Genomic DNA, 17,957 nt, shown 5'->3' on the forward strand with positions numbered 1-17,957 from the left:
TTTTTAATATTTTTTATTGGTATTACTGGTTATAAGTGAATTGGCTTTTTATGTGTTCTGAAGTTTTAAAATGGGAATGTTTTGTTTTGTTCCGTAGACCAAAACTTAAATTGATAAAAGCAATTTCAATCACAGTAAATTTAGTGGCCATGTCTATTAAGTTCTGTTAAGGAGTCAGTGGGGTAGCCTTGTTGTTTAAGTGATTTCTGACCACAACGAAGACCGGGTTCAAATCCACACATGGGTTCATTGTGTGAAGCTGGTTCTTTTGCATGGAATATTGGTAAAAGAGATGTGAAACGATGCTCATTCAATTCTGTTTTGTTAGAAATCGGGGACGTTTACTGTTTGCATTTATTACTTGTTTTTTAGTCAACACGACAAGAATTCATAGTTTAGAAATACCATGAATCAATATGTGGCATGTCCACTTCGTAACTGATAGTATAGTGATACTGTATGTGAGTTAAGAACAAATTGGGGTAGCCTAGTGGTTAAAGCGTTCGCACGTCACGCTGAAGACCTGGGTTTGATTCCCCACATGAGCACATTGTGTGAAGCCAATTTCTGGTGTCCCACCGCTGCGTTATAGCTGGAATATTGCTGAAAGTGGCGTAAAACCATTGTCACTCACTATGATCAGATTACTATGAACACCCATGCCCTCTATAAGGAATTCCCAATACAGTTTGCAAGTTGTTGGAGTTAATCGATGCATGTGCCTCTTGCTGCATTTGGCTTTTGTATATATATATATATCCCATATGTTATACAGACTGTTTTTCCTATGCTGAATCCCCAAGTTGGATATGTATATTTCAAGTTTATTACCTATGCAGCAACTGTCAAACTGATGTATAGCATTACTTAATTGTTTATTTAAGTGAAGTTGGGCAATGCCATTGTGGGTGTATCAGTTTTAATTGCTAGTTCCTTCTCTTGAAATTTATGCTGCTGTCCCAGTTTGCCCCAATTATGTTTCTAGGTTTGGCAGCACCACATTGTGCTCGTGGGTTTCATTAAAGTGATAAATGTCTGAGACCTGGATCATTTCAGGCTTTCCTCCCACACTGACTGAGTGAGAGGGTTTAACACCGCCTTTAACAGTATTCCAGTTATATCGCGGCGTGTCAGCTTAATGTGGGAGGAAAGCCCCAAGTGATGCAGGTCTCAGACGTTTACCACTTCGGTGAAACGCACGAGCACATGTATGGTGCTGACAAACCTAGAAACATAATCAGGGCGAACCGGAATTCGAACCCACAATCATAGGTTTCTTGCGTGCCTAAGGGACGCAACTCTGCCTTAGACAACTGGGCCACCTGTGCACCCCCTCTTCCCACATTGAGCTGACGTGTCTTCATATAACTGGAATACTGCTCAAAGTGGTGTTAAACCCAACCCACTCACTCACTCATACTGCTGATTTCCAAACTGAAACACAAAGCTTAATCCAGAAATCGGTCTTACAGAACTGAATTGTGACATGGATACATGATCACACAAGATTAATGAATAATTAACAAGTTATATTGAAACCCACAGTATTAGTTTTTCAATCACAAAAGGCAATACAATAGGTCAAATATGTGGCAGCAGCATCAAGAAACAGACCCTATGATATAAATCGGAGCACTCACTAATGTCCAGAATATTTTAACTGTTGATTCTGAATCAGGAAGAGTGTTGGAAGCTGGTGTGAAGGTGGTATTTTCAGACAGGTCCTCACTTGACAAGAAGACGAGAAGTAAGTCAGGTCATAAAAGGCCTCAAATCTCCCTCGTGTTGCTCCCAGGCTTATGGAAACACCCACACTGCGAAATTGCTCGAATGCAGTACTGCATGTCTTGTTTGTCCACAAGGTAACTCTGTTTGTTGTTTAACGCCACACTCAGCAATATTCCAGCTATATGACGGCGGTCTGTAAATAATCGAGTCAGGACCAGACAATCCAGTGATTGATATCATGAGGATCGATCCACGAAATTGGGATCGATGACATGCATCGACCAAGTCAGCGAGTCTGACCACCCGATCCCGTTAGTCGCCTCTTACGACAAGCATAGTTGCCTTTTACGGCAAGCATGGGTTGTTGAAGACCTATTCTACCCTGGATCGTCAGGGGTCGGAATTGCTGTGGAATCTCGCTGTGATATTGCTCAACTGTATAGGTGAGGACCTACTCTACCCTGGATCTTCACATGTGTAATGTCAGTCTGTATACTCATAATCCCCGACCACGTCATACCAAAAGACGTTAAAAGATGGTACTTGTTGTTACCCTGTCTGTCGCTCGGCATTAAGGAGCTAAAACAAGGACTGGTCGGCTCGGAGTCAGTATACTGTGTCTGAGTGGGGAATTCATGTTAAACTGTGGCATGGTATCTCAGTGAGCTAGCACTGAAAAATCGGCATCAGTCCGGACTAGCACACACACACACACACACACACCACACACACCACACACACACCACACACCACACACCACACACACCACACACACACACACACACACACACACACACACACACACACACACACACACACACACACACACACACACACACACACACACACACACACACACGTCGCTATATAAGTGCAATAATGTTGGACGCTACGTTAAACCCTATTTCACCTCACCTCACCTGTATACTCATATGAAAAATTTGGGTGTTCTATTACTTCTTTTGAGTAGTATGTTCACCAGGATTATATTCGGAGCTTAGTGTACTCATAAAAGTTATATCATTAGGTGCATGGGACAGGAGGCAGTATAGTAATTCAAATGATCAGTTTGAACAGTTCTATAAAGGGGAATAATCGTCACCAGGACATTGTTTTCACTTATCACTTGTTTGTGTTCTTTGCTTTGTGTTAGAATTTTGAATGTTTCACGGGTTACATATTGTTTGTCTAGGTGGGGCTTGACGGGTACACTCATCAGTGTTGTCAGAAGAGATACTTTAATGTTGTTTGGGTTTTAATGTTGGTTTTTGCATTTTGATTGGTGGAAAACTATTTGCATTCAAATATATGTTTTATTAATCCATTTCTTTCAGTTAGCCCAGAATGAGTGTGTTTTACTAATTATGACAACTGTTTGAATTAATACTTCATATGCACACCATGACGTAAATTCATTGTGATTTCTGATAACCATTTTCCCAAAATCTGCTACCGTATTCGACGTAATAAGTGCTATGCTCTTATGAGCGCCCACAGCGATATTTACTAATATATTGGCTAGTGAACAATCCCAATTAGCACCCCTTCTGATTCATCAATGTACACTAATTTATTCGTGTATGATACGCATTTGTGTGTTAAATGCACCCTTAATTATGGGCAATTAAATTCTGGAAAATATATCTGCCATGTATAATAAGCACAGACTTTTCTTTTGTATCATTTCAGGCTGTCAGCATAAACCCCGAAATTTATGATCTTTCAACTCTGTTTTTTCTCTCACCAAAATTATATTTTTATAAGAGCCCCCTATTTTTAATTTTGAGAGCGCTTATTACGTCAAATACGGTAATTCAAGCCTTTGAAAACCTTTTCACCTATTTTCTAGCTTATTCATGAATATTAAATGTCTCCTGTGTTATCAGAACAATCTCCTGAAGCAGTAGGTGACAATGATGAAGAGGAGGAGGAAGAAGGGGAATTTCAGGAAGAAAGACCAACGAAACCTCGGAAGAAGGCCCGGTCAGGGACTTCCACTAGAACCAGTGGACGTGATGAACGTCCAGGATCGGCAGCTCCACGTGAACGGCCGACATCAGTGATGTCCGCAAATGACTTGCCAAGTGGACCGGGTAAGATTTGTGTTTTGTTTGTTGTTTAACGCCGCACTTAGCAATATTCCAGCTATATGACAGCAGTCTGTAAATAATCGAGTCTGGACCAGACAATCCAGTGATTGATATCATGTGCATCGATCTACGCAATTGGGATACGATGACATCCATCAACCAAGTCAGCGAGTCTGACCACCCGATCCCGTTAGTCACCTCTTACGACAAGCATTGTCACTTTTTACGGCAAGCACAGTCGCTTTTTACGGCAAGCATGGGTTGCTGAAGACCTGTTCTACCCTAAATCTTCACTGGTTGGAATTGCTGTGGAATCTTGCTGTGATATTGCTCAACTGTATATGCTGATAGGCTGTTGATAATGTACACTTGTCCAGTTTTACATTTTAAATGGATCAATGTCTTCTTTGAATATGGCCACAAATGGTAATCGGGATAGAATGTGCTTTGAATTATGTGTTTGTTGGATACTGGTAAAGACACATGTTATTGAGATAGATATTTTATAAAATGTACATACAGGACTAAAAAGTTAGTGATGAGAAACTCTTCATGGTGAGTTAAATTATAATTTGAATTTGACCCCATTGATAATTTCTAAAAACAGTATGAAGGATGTCGACTGGGATGTGGCCATTAAGCATCCTGAACTGTCTGCAAAAAATGCAATCCTGTTAAACTAAAATAACTAAAATCCAATACCATTACCATGATATGTTATCTGTATCTGAAGTGCACCTGGCCCTAAAAAATATTGTGACTTGATATTGTTTGATTCAAACAGTTCGGGTTTAATTGAACTATATGAATTTTGAAAATAGCTTTCTCAGAAAAAGACCCGTGAAGATTCTGGGGTAGAATAGGTCTTCATCAACCCATGCTTGCCGTAAGAGGCGACTATGCTTGTTGTAAAAGCGACTAACGGGATCGGGGGGTCAGGCTCGCTGACTTGGTTGATGCATGTCATCGATCCCAATTGCGTAGATCGATGCTCATGATATTAATCACTGGATTGTCTGGTCCAGACTGGATTATTTACAGACCGCCCTCATATAGCTGGAATATTGCTGAGTGCGGCGTTAAACAACAAACCAACCAATCTTAGAAAAACGTTACTAAGGATCAGCACACATCCTGATAATTTTATTTTTTTTAATATAATGTTAGTATTCCATAAATTTGATGTATGTATACTTGTGTCAAGTATTCTGGCTGTGTATATTCTGTGCAGAACTGCGTTCCTATTAGGGCTGGGATGAGACCAAATTTTCTACCCCGGGTACCCACACCCCTATTACCCAACCCTACCCAGGTACCTGCTGTTGGTGTCAAGAGATATGTACAAACTGTCCGATAGCGAATAGTTTGACAGTAGCCCTGGCAGAATGTATTTAGATACACGTAGAAAACGATGTGGTCATACATGGACTGAAGTTGATTGAAGATTTGGCTTTGTTCAAACATATATAAATCAGAAGGAATGTGTTCATAGTCATGAAGAAATGCGAACATTAGAGACTTAAAATTGTCATGTAACTATATAGTGAATTTTTATCATGAAACAATAGATCACATGACTAACCACGGGTCCGGGTAGTCCTGTGGGTACCTGGGTCCTACTCAGTACCCAACCGACCCGAGTACCCAGTTAACCGTCCCAGCCCTAGTTCCTATGGCAACCTTTGATCTCGGTTCAAATCCAGTTTTACCCGATTATGTTTCTAGCTTATCAGCACCATAGCCATGCTCGTGGGTTTCACCGAAGTGATAAACTTTTAAGATCTGCATCACTTTGGGCTTTCCTCCCACATGAAGCTTATACGCTGTGATATTTATAATTCGAATAATGTAAAAAGCAGTGCTAAACCCCACTCACTCACTCACTGGTTGTATGTTACAGAGATGGAGTACATGGACCCACAGGGCGAAGCAGTAGAAAGAGAGACAATGGCCAGTGTAAGTACATAAATGTGACTTCATAATTATTTCAAAGGTTCAAAAACATGTTTCAAAAATTGTGTATTTAGAACTTAGAATAGTGTAATGTTGTGTTCCAAAATAAGATCTATGGTATTTTTATTGTGTATTATGTTATCAGCGTGGATCTGAGGGTGAGAGTGCAGCTAGTCAGGTGCTGACCAACACCCCAACGGATGCTCCTGGTCAGCAGCAGCAGCAGCAGCAGCAGCAGCAGGCCACTGGTCAGATACAGTCCGAGGAGGCAGTCAGGAAGTGAGTCAAGTTACAATATGGTTAAGGCTAAAAAAAATAATAGTCTTGGTTCTCAGGCACCGCCCGCATCATCATGAAGACTGCCACACGTTTCATTTTTATTTCCAGATCTTAAAAAAATCTAATATGGCACACAGTTATTTCCTTTTACATGCACACTGCTTTACTGTGCATCTCGTGTTATGGTCATGGCAGCAATGGGAGTTTGTATGCTTGTTTATATAGTGTCCAAGTTGATGGTATACAACTGTTTATTTGGGAACATACTAGTTTGAACAAGCAAAAAAAAAAAGAAAATGCCACCTGTCCCTACTCTATTTTCAAAAGTCATTGCCTGAGAACCAATTTTTTAATTTTTTTTAAGCCTAAATGACTCTGGTGGGGATTCCAGGGTAGAATAGTTCCCTGTACGTCCTGCTTGTCGTGAGACCGTGCAAGGGGATTGGGTGGGCACAATACGTGGATTGGGTGATCCACAATATGGGACCCAGTTGATTGAATAGCATCGTGCTGTGTTTTTTTTTTGTTTTACGCTACACAGCAATATTCCAGCTGTATGATGGTGGTATGTAAATAATCAAGCATGGGTTCGCTGTAGGCCAATTCTAACCCAGATTTTCACAGGTTCATAATACCTGATTACATTGCTTGTTGGTCATTTGTTTGTTTACCTGACCATGCTTGAATTTCGGATAATGCAACAACTGCGTTCACTCACTCAAACTAATTTGTTATTATGAATGGCCTATGGACATTAAGCTAAAAGAGTCATACTATTGCCTGTATGCCTCATGGTTTTGTTCATGTTGAATGCCTCATGGTTTTGTTCATGTTGATTGTTTCTCATGTCTAAAACTGTATTATCCAACATCAGAAAGACTGTATTGTTCCTCTGGTAACCGACTGTATTGTGTCCTGTGACAAAGACTATAGTCCCTCATGTCACCGTCTGTTTGTTCTTCATGACAAAGGTTGTTGTTATCTGTATTGCTCCTCGTGTCACAAACTATATAGTTCCTTATGCTAAAGACTGTATTGTTTCTTATGCCAAAGACTGTATTGTTCCTTATGACGAAGACTGTATTGTTCCTTAGGACGAAGACTGTATTGTTCCTTATGACAAAGAATGTATTGTTCCTCATAACAAAGACTGTATTGTTCCTGATGACAAAGACTGTATAGTTCCTCATGACAAAGACTGTATTGTTCATTGTTCCTTATGATAAAGACTGTATAGTTCCTTATGACAAAGACTGTATTGTTCCTTATGACAAAGAATGTATTGTTCCTTATGACAAAGACTGCATTGTTCCTCATGACAAAGACTGTATTGTTCATTGTTCCTTATGACAAAGACTGTATAGTTCCTTATGACAAAGACTGTATTGTTCCTAATGACAAAGACTGTATTGTTCATCATGACAAAGACTGTATTGTTCATCATGACAAAGACTGTATTGTTCATTGTTCCTTATGACAAAGACTGTATTGTTCCTTATGACAAAGATTGTATTGTTCCTTATGACAAAGAATGTATTGTTCCTTATGACAAAGAATGTATTGTTCCTTATGCCAAAGACTGTATTGTTCCTTATGCCAAAGACGGTATTGTTCCTTATGACAAAGACTGTATACTTCCTTATGCCAAAGACTGTATTGTTCCTTATGACAAAGACTGTATTGTTCCTTATGACAAAGAATGTATTGTTCCTTATGACAAAGATTGTATTGTTCCTTATGACAAAGAATGTATTGTTCCTTATGACAAAGACTGTATACTTCCTTATGCCAAAGACTGTATTGTTCCTTATGACAAAGAATGTATTGTTCCTTATGACAAAGAATGTATTGTTCCTTATGACAAAGAATGTATTGTTCCTTATGCCAAAGACGGTATTGTTCCTTATGCCAAAGACGGTATTGTTCCTTATGACAAAGACTGTATACTTCCTTATGCCAAAGACTGTATTGTTCCTTATGACAAAGACTGTATACTTCCTTATGACAAAGACTGTATAGTTCCTTATGACAAAGACTGTATTGTTCCTTATGACAAAGAATGTATTGTTCCTTATGACAAAGACTGTATACTTCCCTATGACAAAGACTGTACACAAAGTTTATTGTTCCTCATGTCACTGTCTGTAATGTTCTTCATGACAAGGACTATTGTTCCTCATGTCACTGTTATCACCGTTGTGCAGACGTCTTGAGGAACTTCAGCAGCAGATGGTTGGAGGAGAGAACAAGAACAACCGTGAGGTGAAGGAGAGGAGGAAGAAGAGGAAGAGATATGCTGAAGAGCGGAAACAGAAGCTTGCAGGTATGAACTGTTGAGAAATAGTCACAGATCACGCCCTCTCAGCCATTTCGATCTGTACTTGAAGCTGTCTAGAGACCAGTGTCCACCTTTCCTTTTATCTCACAGTATATACTACTTAAAAGAAGTTAAGGAACACATTTTTTTCATATGACCACAGTTAATCTCTCATGGCCTGACAAATTAACGATGGTCATATTAACAAATCGGGTGCTCTTTAACTTATTTTGAGTAGTATATATTAAGTTGTATTGTGATACATGTCTGTAATTGTCTGTGCTTGTCATCATTGCATTTCCAGAATTAGCTTGATGTCCATTCAATTTCTTTTTCTGGGAAACTTTGCTCTCTTATTAACATCATGATCATACTAAATGTCTGTAGATTGAGGTTTGTACAGGCTTGAAAAAGACTTGAATTATTGTAAGGCCCTCTTGAAAAGCCATGTTTTTTAGTGTCAACCTTGAAAAGCCTTAACAATCACCAAAATGGCTTGAAATTTGAAAAACAAATGATATAGATATATACTTGTTTTTGAAAGTATTAAATTTCTGTTATTTGTTGGTTGTGAAAGTAAATCTTGTTGGAAAATTTGTTATGTTTATATTGCTTCTTAGGTCTTACAACTGATATATGGTATGCTGGATTTAAGAAAAAAAAAGAGACTAAGACTAATAACCCAAATAAATAAGTGTCTTGTATAATGTATGAACCTTGTTGTAGTTAAGTGACACTTGACACTTATGTCTTTCATATATTAGTGTGTACTGCCTTTTGATGGATTACGGTAATTAGAGCATAACTGTGAAGATACAGGTATTTTTGTACTATCTCTACGAAAAGATTCATGAAATTCAGGTAGGTGTGCTATCATTACCCACAATAACATACAGAAAAACATGTGTTTTCTATTGCCCCAGTCAGTGTATTATTAAAGGTCACATTAATCCTAAGTAACTCAATATGTCTCAGTGGACTATGACACATGAAATAGAATGTTTGTGTAATTCATTTTCTGTTTTTGACAGAGGCCATTGCCAACATGGATGATGATGGCATAATGATCGCCATCTATGACAACATTCATGATGAAGTGAGAGCTAAAAACAAACTTCTGGAGAAGGAAAAAAAGAAGGTAAACTGAATGCCTGTATCTTCCTGAGGCAAGGATGTTAAGTGACTATAAAAGTCCAGTTTCCACCTTTGCCGAACAACCCTGGAATTTCCAGGCTCGATTGTAGCGCCACAAGTGGCTATTACAAGTTAGTCCCTTCTATGTCCCTCCTACTGACCAGTCAGATTCCACTTGCATTCGCTTCAAACAAAATGGTGGCGACTTTTAGTCACTTAACACCCTTGCCTCGGGAAGATGGAATGTCTGGTGCATTTCAAGCCACTATGTAACTTCTACCTGATAAAGTTGATATATTTACTCTTAAAAACTTGTCAGATGAGATAGATTCACAATTTCTTTGACAAGATTAGCCATTTTGACGAATGCTACAGGTACATTTCTGGATCCAGGTGGGCATTTCTGTAAATATTCTGCGATCGCAGAGTACAGCGGGGACTAACTCAGCCTCTTGTATTTTGACAGATAGAGGCACTTGAGATTGAGATCACTGACCAGCGGTCTGAGTTTGAGTTTGACCGTATCGACTACCTTGACACCATCCGGAAACAGGAGAAGCAGATGCTGTTGATTCAGGCGCTTCTGGAACGTGTTCAGCCTTGTATACGGAAAGACTGTAACTATAGCAACCTGGATAGGGTCAAGATGACATGCAAGTGGGATGAAGACGGGCATAAGTGGGTCCTCCCCAAAATGACCATCGAGAAAACAGCACTGCCATCTAGTGGTCCTGGTGAGTGATTGGAGTTATCTGTCCTGATTTGGTGATTACAAAGTAGAAGTAGGTCCTTTGTGTGTAGTTTGAAGTTTTAGAAGTTTCAGCTTATTCAGTGTTAGAAATTGGCACCAGTTCTGTAGTCCTTGCCAAACCTGCCAATAGTTTAGGTATTATAAGGACTAGTATAAAATAGCAATTTTTAAGGGTTTTTCTATATGTTATAAGGACACGTGGACTAAAAATGTTAGTTTCTACCGCTGTTATTCATAACGATAATTATGTTATCCAAACATTAATGGGTACTCGAGTCAACAACTTTTTTGACCCATTGAAACCCAAATGGCATGTTATGACAAGCATTGATAAAAAACGACCCTCTTGTCTGTTGTCAGGTGGAGGGATGCCCGGGGCATCTGGCAGGGCCTACGACCCACGAGGACCAATGACAAATGGAGACTCGTATGAAGGGTTTGATGACCAGAGACTTAAAGAGGTGACTGAATTCAGACATTTGTGTGTGTGACATGAAAATTGAACTTAATTTTGTTTAAAAATGACTCCAAATTATTTTGATGACAATTCACAGCTACACCTCCCCTATGCATTTGAAAGAGGCCACTTATCTGTTTACCATCTGGGTGCCGGTGCACAAAAGCCATCTTAGCGCTAAGGTGATCATAAGTCCCATACATACATACACTTACGATCATCGTAGTGCTAAGATCGTGTGGAACAGGCCCTATAGTGTCAGAGCTGAGATGTAATCTCCATGTGGGAATGACTTAAGTTTGATGCCAGGCTTATATTTGATGCGACTTCTGTTACAGAAACTACGACAGAGTGAAGACATTTCCAGCTCGTACTTCCAGTCACGCCGCACTAGTCAGCTGATGCAGTCTCCAGATCCCGTCAACAAGATCAGTAAGTTCTCAAGTATAGGACAAATCAAGTTGGAAATATAACTGAAATATAACATCAACAGTATTCTTGTGTGTGGAAGCAGTGGTATTTTGTGTAAAATCAAGGGATTACAGATCAGCAACATGTGGTCAGCATACTCCCAGTGTTCCTCGTCCACTGATTGACACAAGGCAGTATCATATAACTCAACAAAAAATCAGGTGCCTAATCAGGATAAGTTGCATCATGAACAGTATGTTCTTGTCAAAATGGACCTGCTGTCGATGGACTGAGACAGGTGTACAGCTAATTTGATAAGTGGATTTTGTAATTTTTAAGGACATTGTGTCACTGTTGTGCTTCTTCTTATTCATCAGATATGCGTGAAATCCGTGACTCCTATGCCTCCAATGGGAACTCATTCTCACGAGCGGAGGAACCGGTCAGCCGGGAACTCCGAGCAGCCCAAGTTCACGGTCAACTACACAGTGATGAAGGTGTGTTTCGGCGACCAAATCGACTCGATGCTTTACCAACAGTCTCCGGGAAGAAGTCCAAGAAGAAGAAGGGAACCTATGATTATTGATGCTGGCTGTTTTGTAGAAACACTGAAAACTGGGTTCATCAGCCTTTTATCACTGTTGTCAGGGACTGATTTGAACTTATCAACTGATATTGAGTCCCATTTAAGATTGTTGAACATGATATGGATGATTGGGGTGGGGATGGCTCAGTGGTTTAAGTGCTAACATTTATGTGACAAGAGCTGCTTATAGTGGGTTTGAATCCAAGATATCATATTTGTCTATCACCTGTATGACATTTATTTATGCTGTCTGAAACTCACTGATTACTTGGTGCACAATGACAGGTTTTATTCACGGGTTCCATCACTTCTTCAGTTTACCTGTGTGTTCAGGTACTCTTTCAAAGTTGGCTCTGCAGAAGGAATATTTGCAAGGGAAATAATTTGTAGACCTTGATTGCTACAGTACTAGTCCCTTGTAATTCAATGTTTGAGACAGTAGACAGGTCTGAATACCAGACAAGTGACCCAGGTTGTGGCTGGTACACAGCATCTTCAGGAAGCTCCGTCCCTTACCCACTTTATATCATCGCTGCAACCTGAGTGCAAGTGGCCAAAACAAGAATTTTGAACATTTTCCCTCTTATGTGGTGACATTAATGACTTCACAGATGAATTTCGGTTTGTTCAATAAGATCAGTTGGAAATTGCAGAATAATGAAAATGCACCCTTGCATTCTTACTACAGGGTAGTTGAAATGGAAAATAAATTCAAATTGACAAATTACCTCTGGGAAGACGTCACCCCCTTAATTGTTTGAGTTGTGACAGTATGGAGAGGTGCACCTGAGATAATGCAGTTTGCTGTGCAGATATGTCACTTAGCTTATGGGTTCAAATATACGTAAGCACATTCCCATGCTTGTGGTAAAACAACTTTGACCTCAGTCACTTTGGGATTTTTTCCCACAGTGTGATGTTACTGAAAAACTGCTTTACGCAATGCTCACTCATCCACATACCATCTTTGTGGAGTCCTGTAGGTTTGACAGGAAGCTTACCACATCTTCATCTCGGAATTGTACTGAGATTTATGGATGCACCTAATGTGTTGAATGATGTTCCAGCACACATGTATTGATTTGTTGTGCCCTGGAGAATTGTTTCCCTATCTTCACTGTTTGTTATATCAAAGCATATTCATGTGATGTTCCTCGATACTTTTCACATTCCAAACACTTCTTTCCGTCCATTTTACACTGATTTTACACGATTTAAGCTTTCCATTGTTAAAGAATTGTTCTGATACGATGTGATCACTTTTATATGTGGACTATGCAATGTCTGTATGCGATAGTAACTTACAGTCTAGTCCTTGGTGTATAGAACACTGGAAGTGATACAATGTCCTTCTGCATCTGAATCTAAGGATGTTGTCATTTGCTATTGACCAGATATGTACGTATGAACCATGACTTGTACAGATGCCAGGTTGTTGGATAAAATTGATTCTACCCATGCACAAATGTGGAAAAAACATGACTGTCTCCGTGCCACTTACATCACCAAACACACAAAATGTTTTTGATTCAATTTATGATCATTTTAAGGGAGAGTTCAGATTGATAAATGTTAGAAGTAAAAGTGCTTTTAGAACGCCTTTTATTTTTTATTATGAGAAGGTTATGCTTCAAACCCGCATTTCTTTTATCCAAGTCTTGTTTAATATCTCAATTTCGGAACATCCCTTAAGGGGGTAACATTTAGAAGTTGGTGTAAAGGTAAACAAATTTTGTTTGAGAACTGAGCCATATGGTTTATTGATTTATCAAAAACATTGTTTACATAATGCATACTCATTTCATCCATAATGAATATGAACTGATCTGCAAACAATGGAAATACCTACTTACCTAAAAGCCAGTTAAGAGAATGCGCAAATCCAATGTTGAATACATTGAAGATGATAATACGGAGAATCAGCCATAATTCGAAAACAAACATTGGTTACTTGAGAAGAAATTGTTTATATTTGTTACTTTGTTGGTATTTCTCAAATGTTTTATATTTGTTAAAGATTTGGTTAAGGTTTAACCTACTTTTAATGTTTAATGTTAAAACCTACATCAATTTTTCCGTCCAGGTTTTTTAACTTTTCAAATATGTTGAGACCAACTGTTTATCTTAAAACTGGTGAACATGACACAAATTATACCATTGTAAATAGTCCTGATACTTGTTGTACCCCGTGGTATTCATCATCAATGTTATCTTTTATCGCTTATAAAATATAATTTCATATGTTCATTATTATCATCTACAATCATTTTTCCAATGCTTTAACTTATTTACGTGGTTTTAGGGTCTAAATAGGGTCACTCACATGAATCTCACATTCTCAACATGAATTGGTATTGAACATATTTCCATATCAAAGCTTTCTGTCTGTCATGATTCACCGACACAAGATTGTTTTTATTTGTTAAGAAATCATATGCTTCGCCCATTTTGGAATTATCTGATCTGCTATCAATATTTCTCCCTTGACAAGGGGCGATCGGGTAGCCTGGTGGTTAAAGCGTTCACTTGTCATGGCGAATCACCACTTGGGTACAATGTGTGAAGCCCATATTTGTGATACTGCTGCGTGAAACCATACTCACTCTCCCTTGACAAAACTGTTACCGTATATATCACTGATTATAATGCGAGCTTTTGGTACCAAGAGGGGGTTGTCCTGTGCACAGGGTAGAAGATCTCGCATGTCACCAGCTGTTTCAGGTTTCACTGCTGATGTCATCCCGCGTCGGAAGCAAGCTGGCACTGACGATTTTGTCTGAAAATACTACTACAACATTATAAATACCAGTTTGTGTGATATCCTTATCCATACCAAAAATATTTTCTGCAAAGCTAGCCCAAAGACAATCACAGATGAGGTATATTAGTTAGCACTGATTTGGATGGTTTCCACTGGGTTGTAGTGGGGTGTCACATTATAGGTGGGGATGTATTATAGACGGTGATATACGGTATATATTCTTGCCCAATGCCTTTACATTTCAGTCCTGTAAGAGGTGACTAACGGGATCGGGTGGTCAGGCTCACTGACTTGGTTGATGCATTTTATCGATCCCAATTGTGTGGATCGATGCTCAAGATATTAAGCACTGGATTGTCTGATCCAGACTCAATTATTTACAGACCGCCATCATATAGCTGGAATATTGCTGAATGCGATGTTAAACAACAAACCAACCAACATGTCTGTCCTCCCATGTATTCAAGAATTGTGATAACATTTATGTCTATAACATCTTTTTGGGGGGGATGAGTGCTTTAGCCGAGGTTTCAAATGTATGAATAAAAGGTGTTCACAAGATAAATGAACTGTGTATAGAAGTTTGAGAATTTAAGTAAAAACCTTCTGATTTATGCTTATTTTTTTTATTGACATCTATTCCTAGACTAGACTTCATGCCAAATGTTATACACCACAGAATGATCTGTATGCAGAGAATTTTCAATCAAAATAGTATGTTGTGTGTGATGTTGCCCGTCTGCCAAATGTTTATCTGTGAAAAAGAATTTTACTTATTCATTCATTCCCAGTTAAGTGATGGTGATGCCAGAGCAATGTTCCACTAAGATGGGTTATGATAGTCATCATGCTGGGATGACCTGGGACAGAATAGGTCCCCAGTCATCACGCTTGTTAAAGATTGAACTGAACTGGGGGTTGCTTGTCTACAACATCCCTTTCTGTTTTTGATGGTTTACAAAAATATAACGACGAAACAGAAGACATTTGTTCAAGAATGAACACTGGTTGAAACATTCCACTAATGGACCAAATTACATAATGCCAGAAAAAACTCACAAGAGTTCACTTTGTTATTGCTCACTCAAGTTATATTATATGTAATCTGTCTGGAAAGGTTATGCTAGTGTATGCTGGGATGTGGTGCATGTTTTATCACAATGTTTTATCATCGAAAACTGGCTTTGACAGGAAATATTGCTACAATGAAATGATGCTATACAGGCCATTGTGATGTCATCGGTTACCATGACATCAGAATCAAATGACATCACAAATCTCTGAAGCTGGTTAGCTGTACTTTTTACACTCAAGACACTGATACTAAAAAAGTAGGCAGAATGATTTTGGATGATGAATAGAATCTCATATCAAAAGACACTCAGGTAAAATAAAAATGGACAGATATATGAAAATAATATTATCTGTGTGACTTTATCATTGCAGTGTCACAACATTCCAGTTTAAACATTCTCACATTTTTTCAGAACCCTGGGCTCTTTAAGCTGAATTTCACAATCATTGGATATGATGTAATGTTAATGTATGTACAATGTTATTATGTGATATTTATGTAAATAGTACAAACAAGGCCATCCGTGAAGATCCGGGTTAGAATAGGTCTTCAGCAACCTATGCTTGCTGTAAGATGCGGCTTACAGGATCGGGTGGTCAGGCTCGCTGACTTGGTTGATGCATGACATTGTGTCCAAATTTGATGCTCATGATGTCAATTACTATTTTGTCTGGTCCAGACTTGATTGTTTACAGACCGCCGTCATATAGTTGGAATATTGCTGGGTGTGGCGTTACACAAAAACATAAAACAAAACAAACTAGGCAAATGAAAAGAATTGCTAAGATGCAAGTCAACGACCTATATCAGAATCACAGGGCTGCAGCCGGAATGTAGTTCTGGTGAGAATATCCTTGAAACTATATAAAGGCATATTGTGTTAGTTCAGATAGAAATTCCATATTTTGCGAGGGATTTTGCAATAATAGTGATATACTTATTGATTTGCTTAGACAGTTGAGAAGAGTATTTTTCAAGATGATTGTATTATTGTTTTTTCATTTGTATGATGTTGAGATTCACAATCTATACATTGTCTTTCATCACTGGCTGATCACATCATCATATGAGTTGTACACATTATTATGTTCCAGATGTTGATAAAAGTGTGAAGAAACTGGAGGTCTTTGTTATATTGTACTCTTAGATTCGTTTATGTTTACAGGTTTGTCAGCACCATACCCGTGTTTCACCAAAATGGTCAAGGTCCAAGAATTGCATCACATAGCTGGAATCAGAGCGGTGTTAAAAACCCAATCCATTCTCTCACTTTTAGATTCATTCTTGTCATAGGCAGTCACAGCAGTTTGCTGTTTTTAGACTGCACTCTGCAATATCCCAGCTAAGGAATCGAGTCTGGACCACACAATCTAGTGACCGACGTCATGAGCTTACATATTTGAAATTGGGATATGATGACATGCATGACCAAGTCAGCTAGCCTGACCACCCAATCCGATAGCCTCATACAACAGGCATGGGTTGCTAAATTCTGACCAGAGCTTCATGGGGGTACCCAGATAATGTATATAACATATATACTCTTAAAAAGAAGTAGAGGATACCCAGAAATAACTTGAAATGTCCCGATATTTAATACGTTATAAAACGATATAATAGTTTCTAGTAAAAATTATAGCCTGGTGCAAACTCCACATGTTCTGCTTTTTTATCATACCAGGTTTTCATCTCTTGGCTAACCTGCAAGCTTTTTCTTTGGGATGCTGCAAGCCTTAATAAACCTTAATTACTTTGAAACATAATCTAGCAAACTGATTTTCATGTCCTCATCTTACTACTACTCCTTTAGGGATTTTAATCGTCCTCCAACTGTACGTCCAAATGCCAACTCAAAAGGACTGAAACCCAGTGTACAGATTCACCAGCTGCAAACAACATGTATGGATCCCATCATCCCAATCTTTCTGTTTGTCCTCACAAGAAAAACTTAAGCATGTTCTTCAGAGTACACCGTGTGACTCAGGATGAGGGGCACTGGAACTGTACTGAGTAATACCCAACCCATTCACAACCTGTCGAAATATCCCAGACAAAGTTAGATCCCTGATCTCATTGGATGGACTTTGGTAACCCAACTAGCGTGAAGGACGCAATTAAAGCCTTAATAATGAGAGGAGCCTTAATATTCCTCAATGGAATAGCTTCTGGAACACGTGATTATTGTCAACAAATTGACATTTACTGTCCAAGTACGAGGGCAAGGTCCAACCCTGCTGAATGGTTATTCAAGTGTTGGAATTGTCTGCAAAGGATATCGTGTGATCTTCTGATTTGGTTTAACCAACCATCTGACAAGTGAGACATTTTCTAAAGACTTTTTGTCATCATTTTGAACTCCTGACCAACAGAAATGAGTCAAGATCTTTTGATAGTCAGAATGTCAGACTCAGCTTT

At 38.8% G+C, this 17,957-nt stretch overlaps 1 protein-coding gene across 2 annotated transcripts in view; it reads left to right on the forward strand.

Moving 5' to 3' along the window:
* Positions 1–16,664, forward strand: part of LOC124138158 (kinesin-like protein KIF17) — a 34,500-nt gene extending 17,836 nt beyond the window's left edge. For both annotated transcript variants that reach the window (XM_046504685.2, XM_046504686.2), the window contains 9 exons: positions 3,615–3,821; positions 5,719–5,774; positions 5,917–6,050; positions 8,255–8,373; positions 9,399–9,505; positions 9,968–10,235; positions 10,613–10,713; positions 11,048–11,141; positions 11,498–16,664. In XM_046504685.2, the coding sequence (XP_046360641.2) occupies positions 3,615–3,821; positions 5,719–5,774; positions 5,917–6,050; positions 8,255–8,373; positions 9,399–9,505; positions 9,968–10,235; positions 10,613–10,713; positions 11,048–11,141; positions 11,498–11,706 (1,295 nt within the window). In that variant the 3' untranslated portion in view covers positions 11,707–16,664. The remainder of the gene's footprint in view (positions 1–3,614; positions 3,822–5,718; positions 5,775–5,916; positions 6,051–8,254; positions 8,374–9,398; positions 9,506–9,967; positions 10,236–10,612; positions 10,714–11,047; positions 11,142–11,497) is intronic.
* Positions 16,665–17,957: the final 1,293 nt, after the last annotated feature.

This window comes from Haliotis rufescens, unplaced genomic scaffold (genome assembly GCF_023055435.1).
Source record: "Haliotis rufescens isolate VD_foot unplaced genomic scaffold, xgHalRufe1.0.p SCAF_6, whole genome shotgun sequence".
NCBI lineage: Eukaryota > Metazoa > Mollusca > Gastropoda > Lepetellida > Haliotidae > Haliotis > Haliotis rufescens.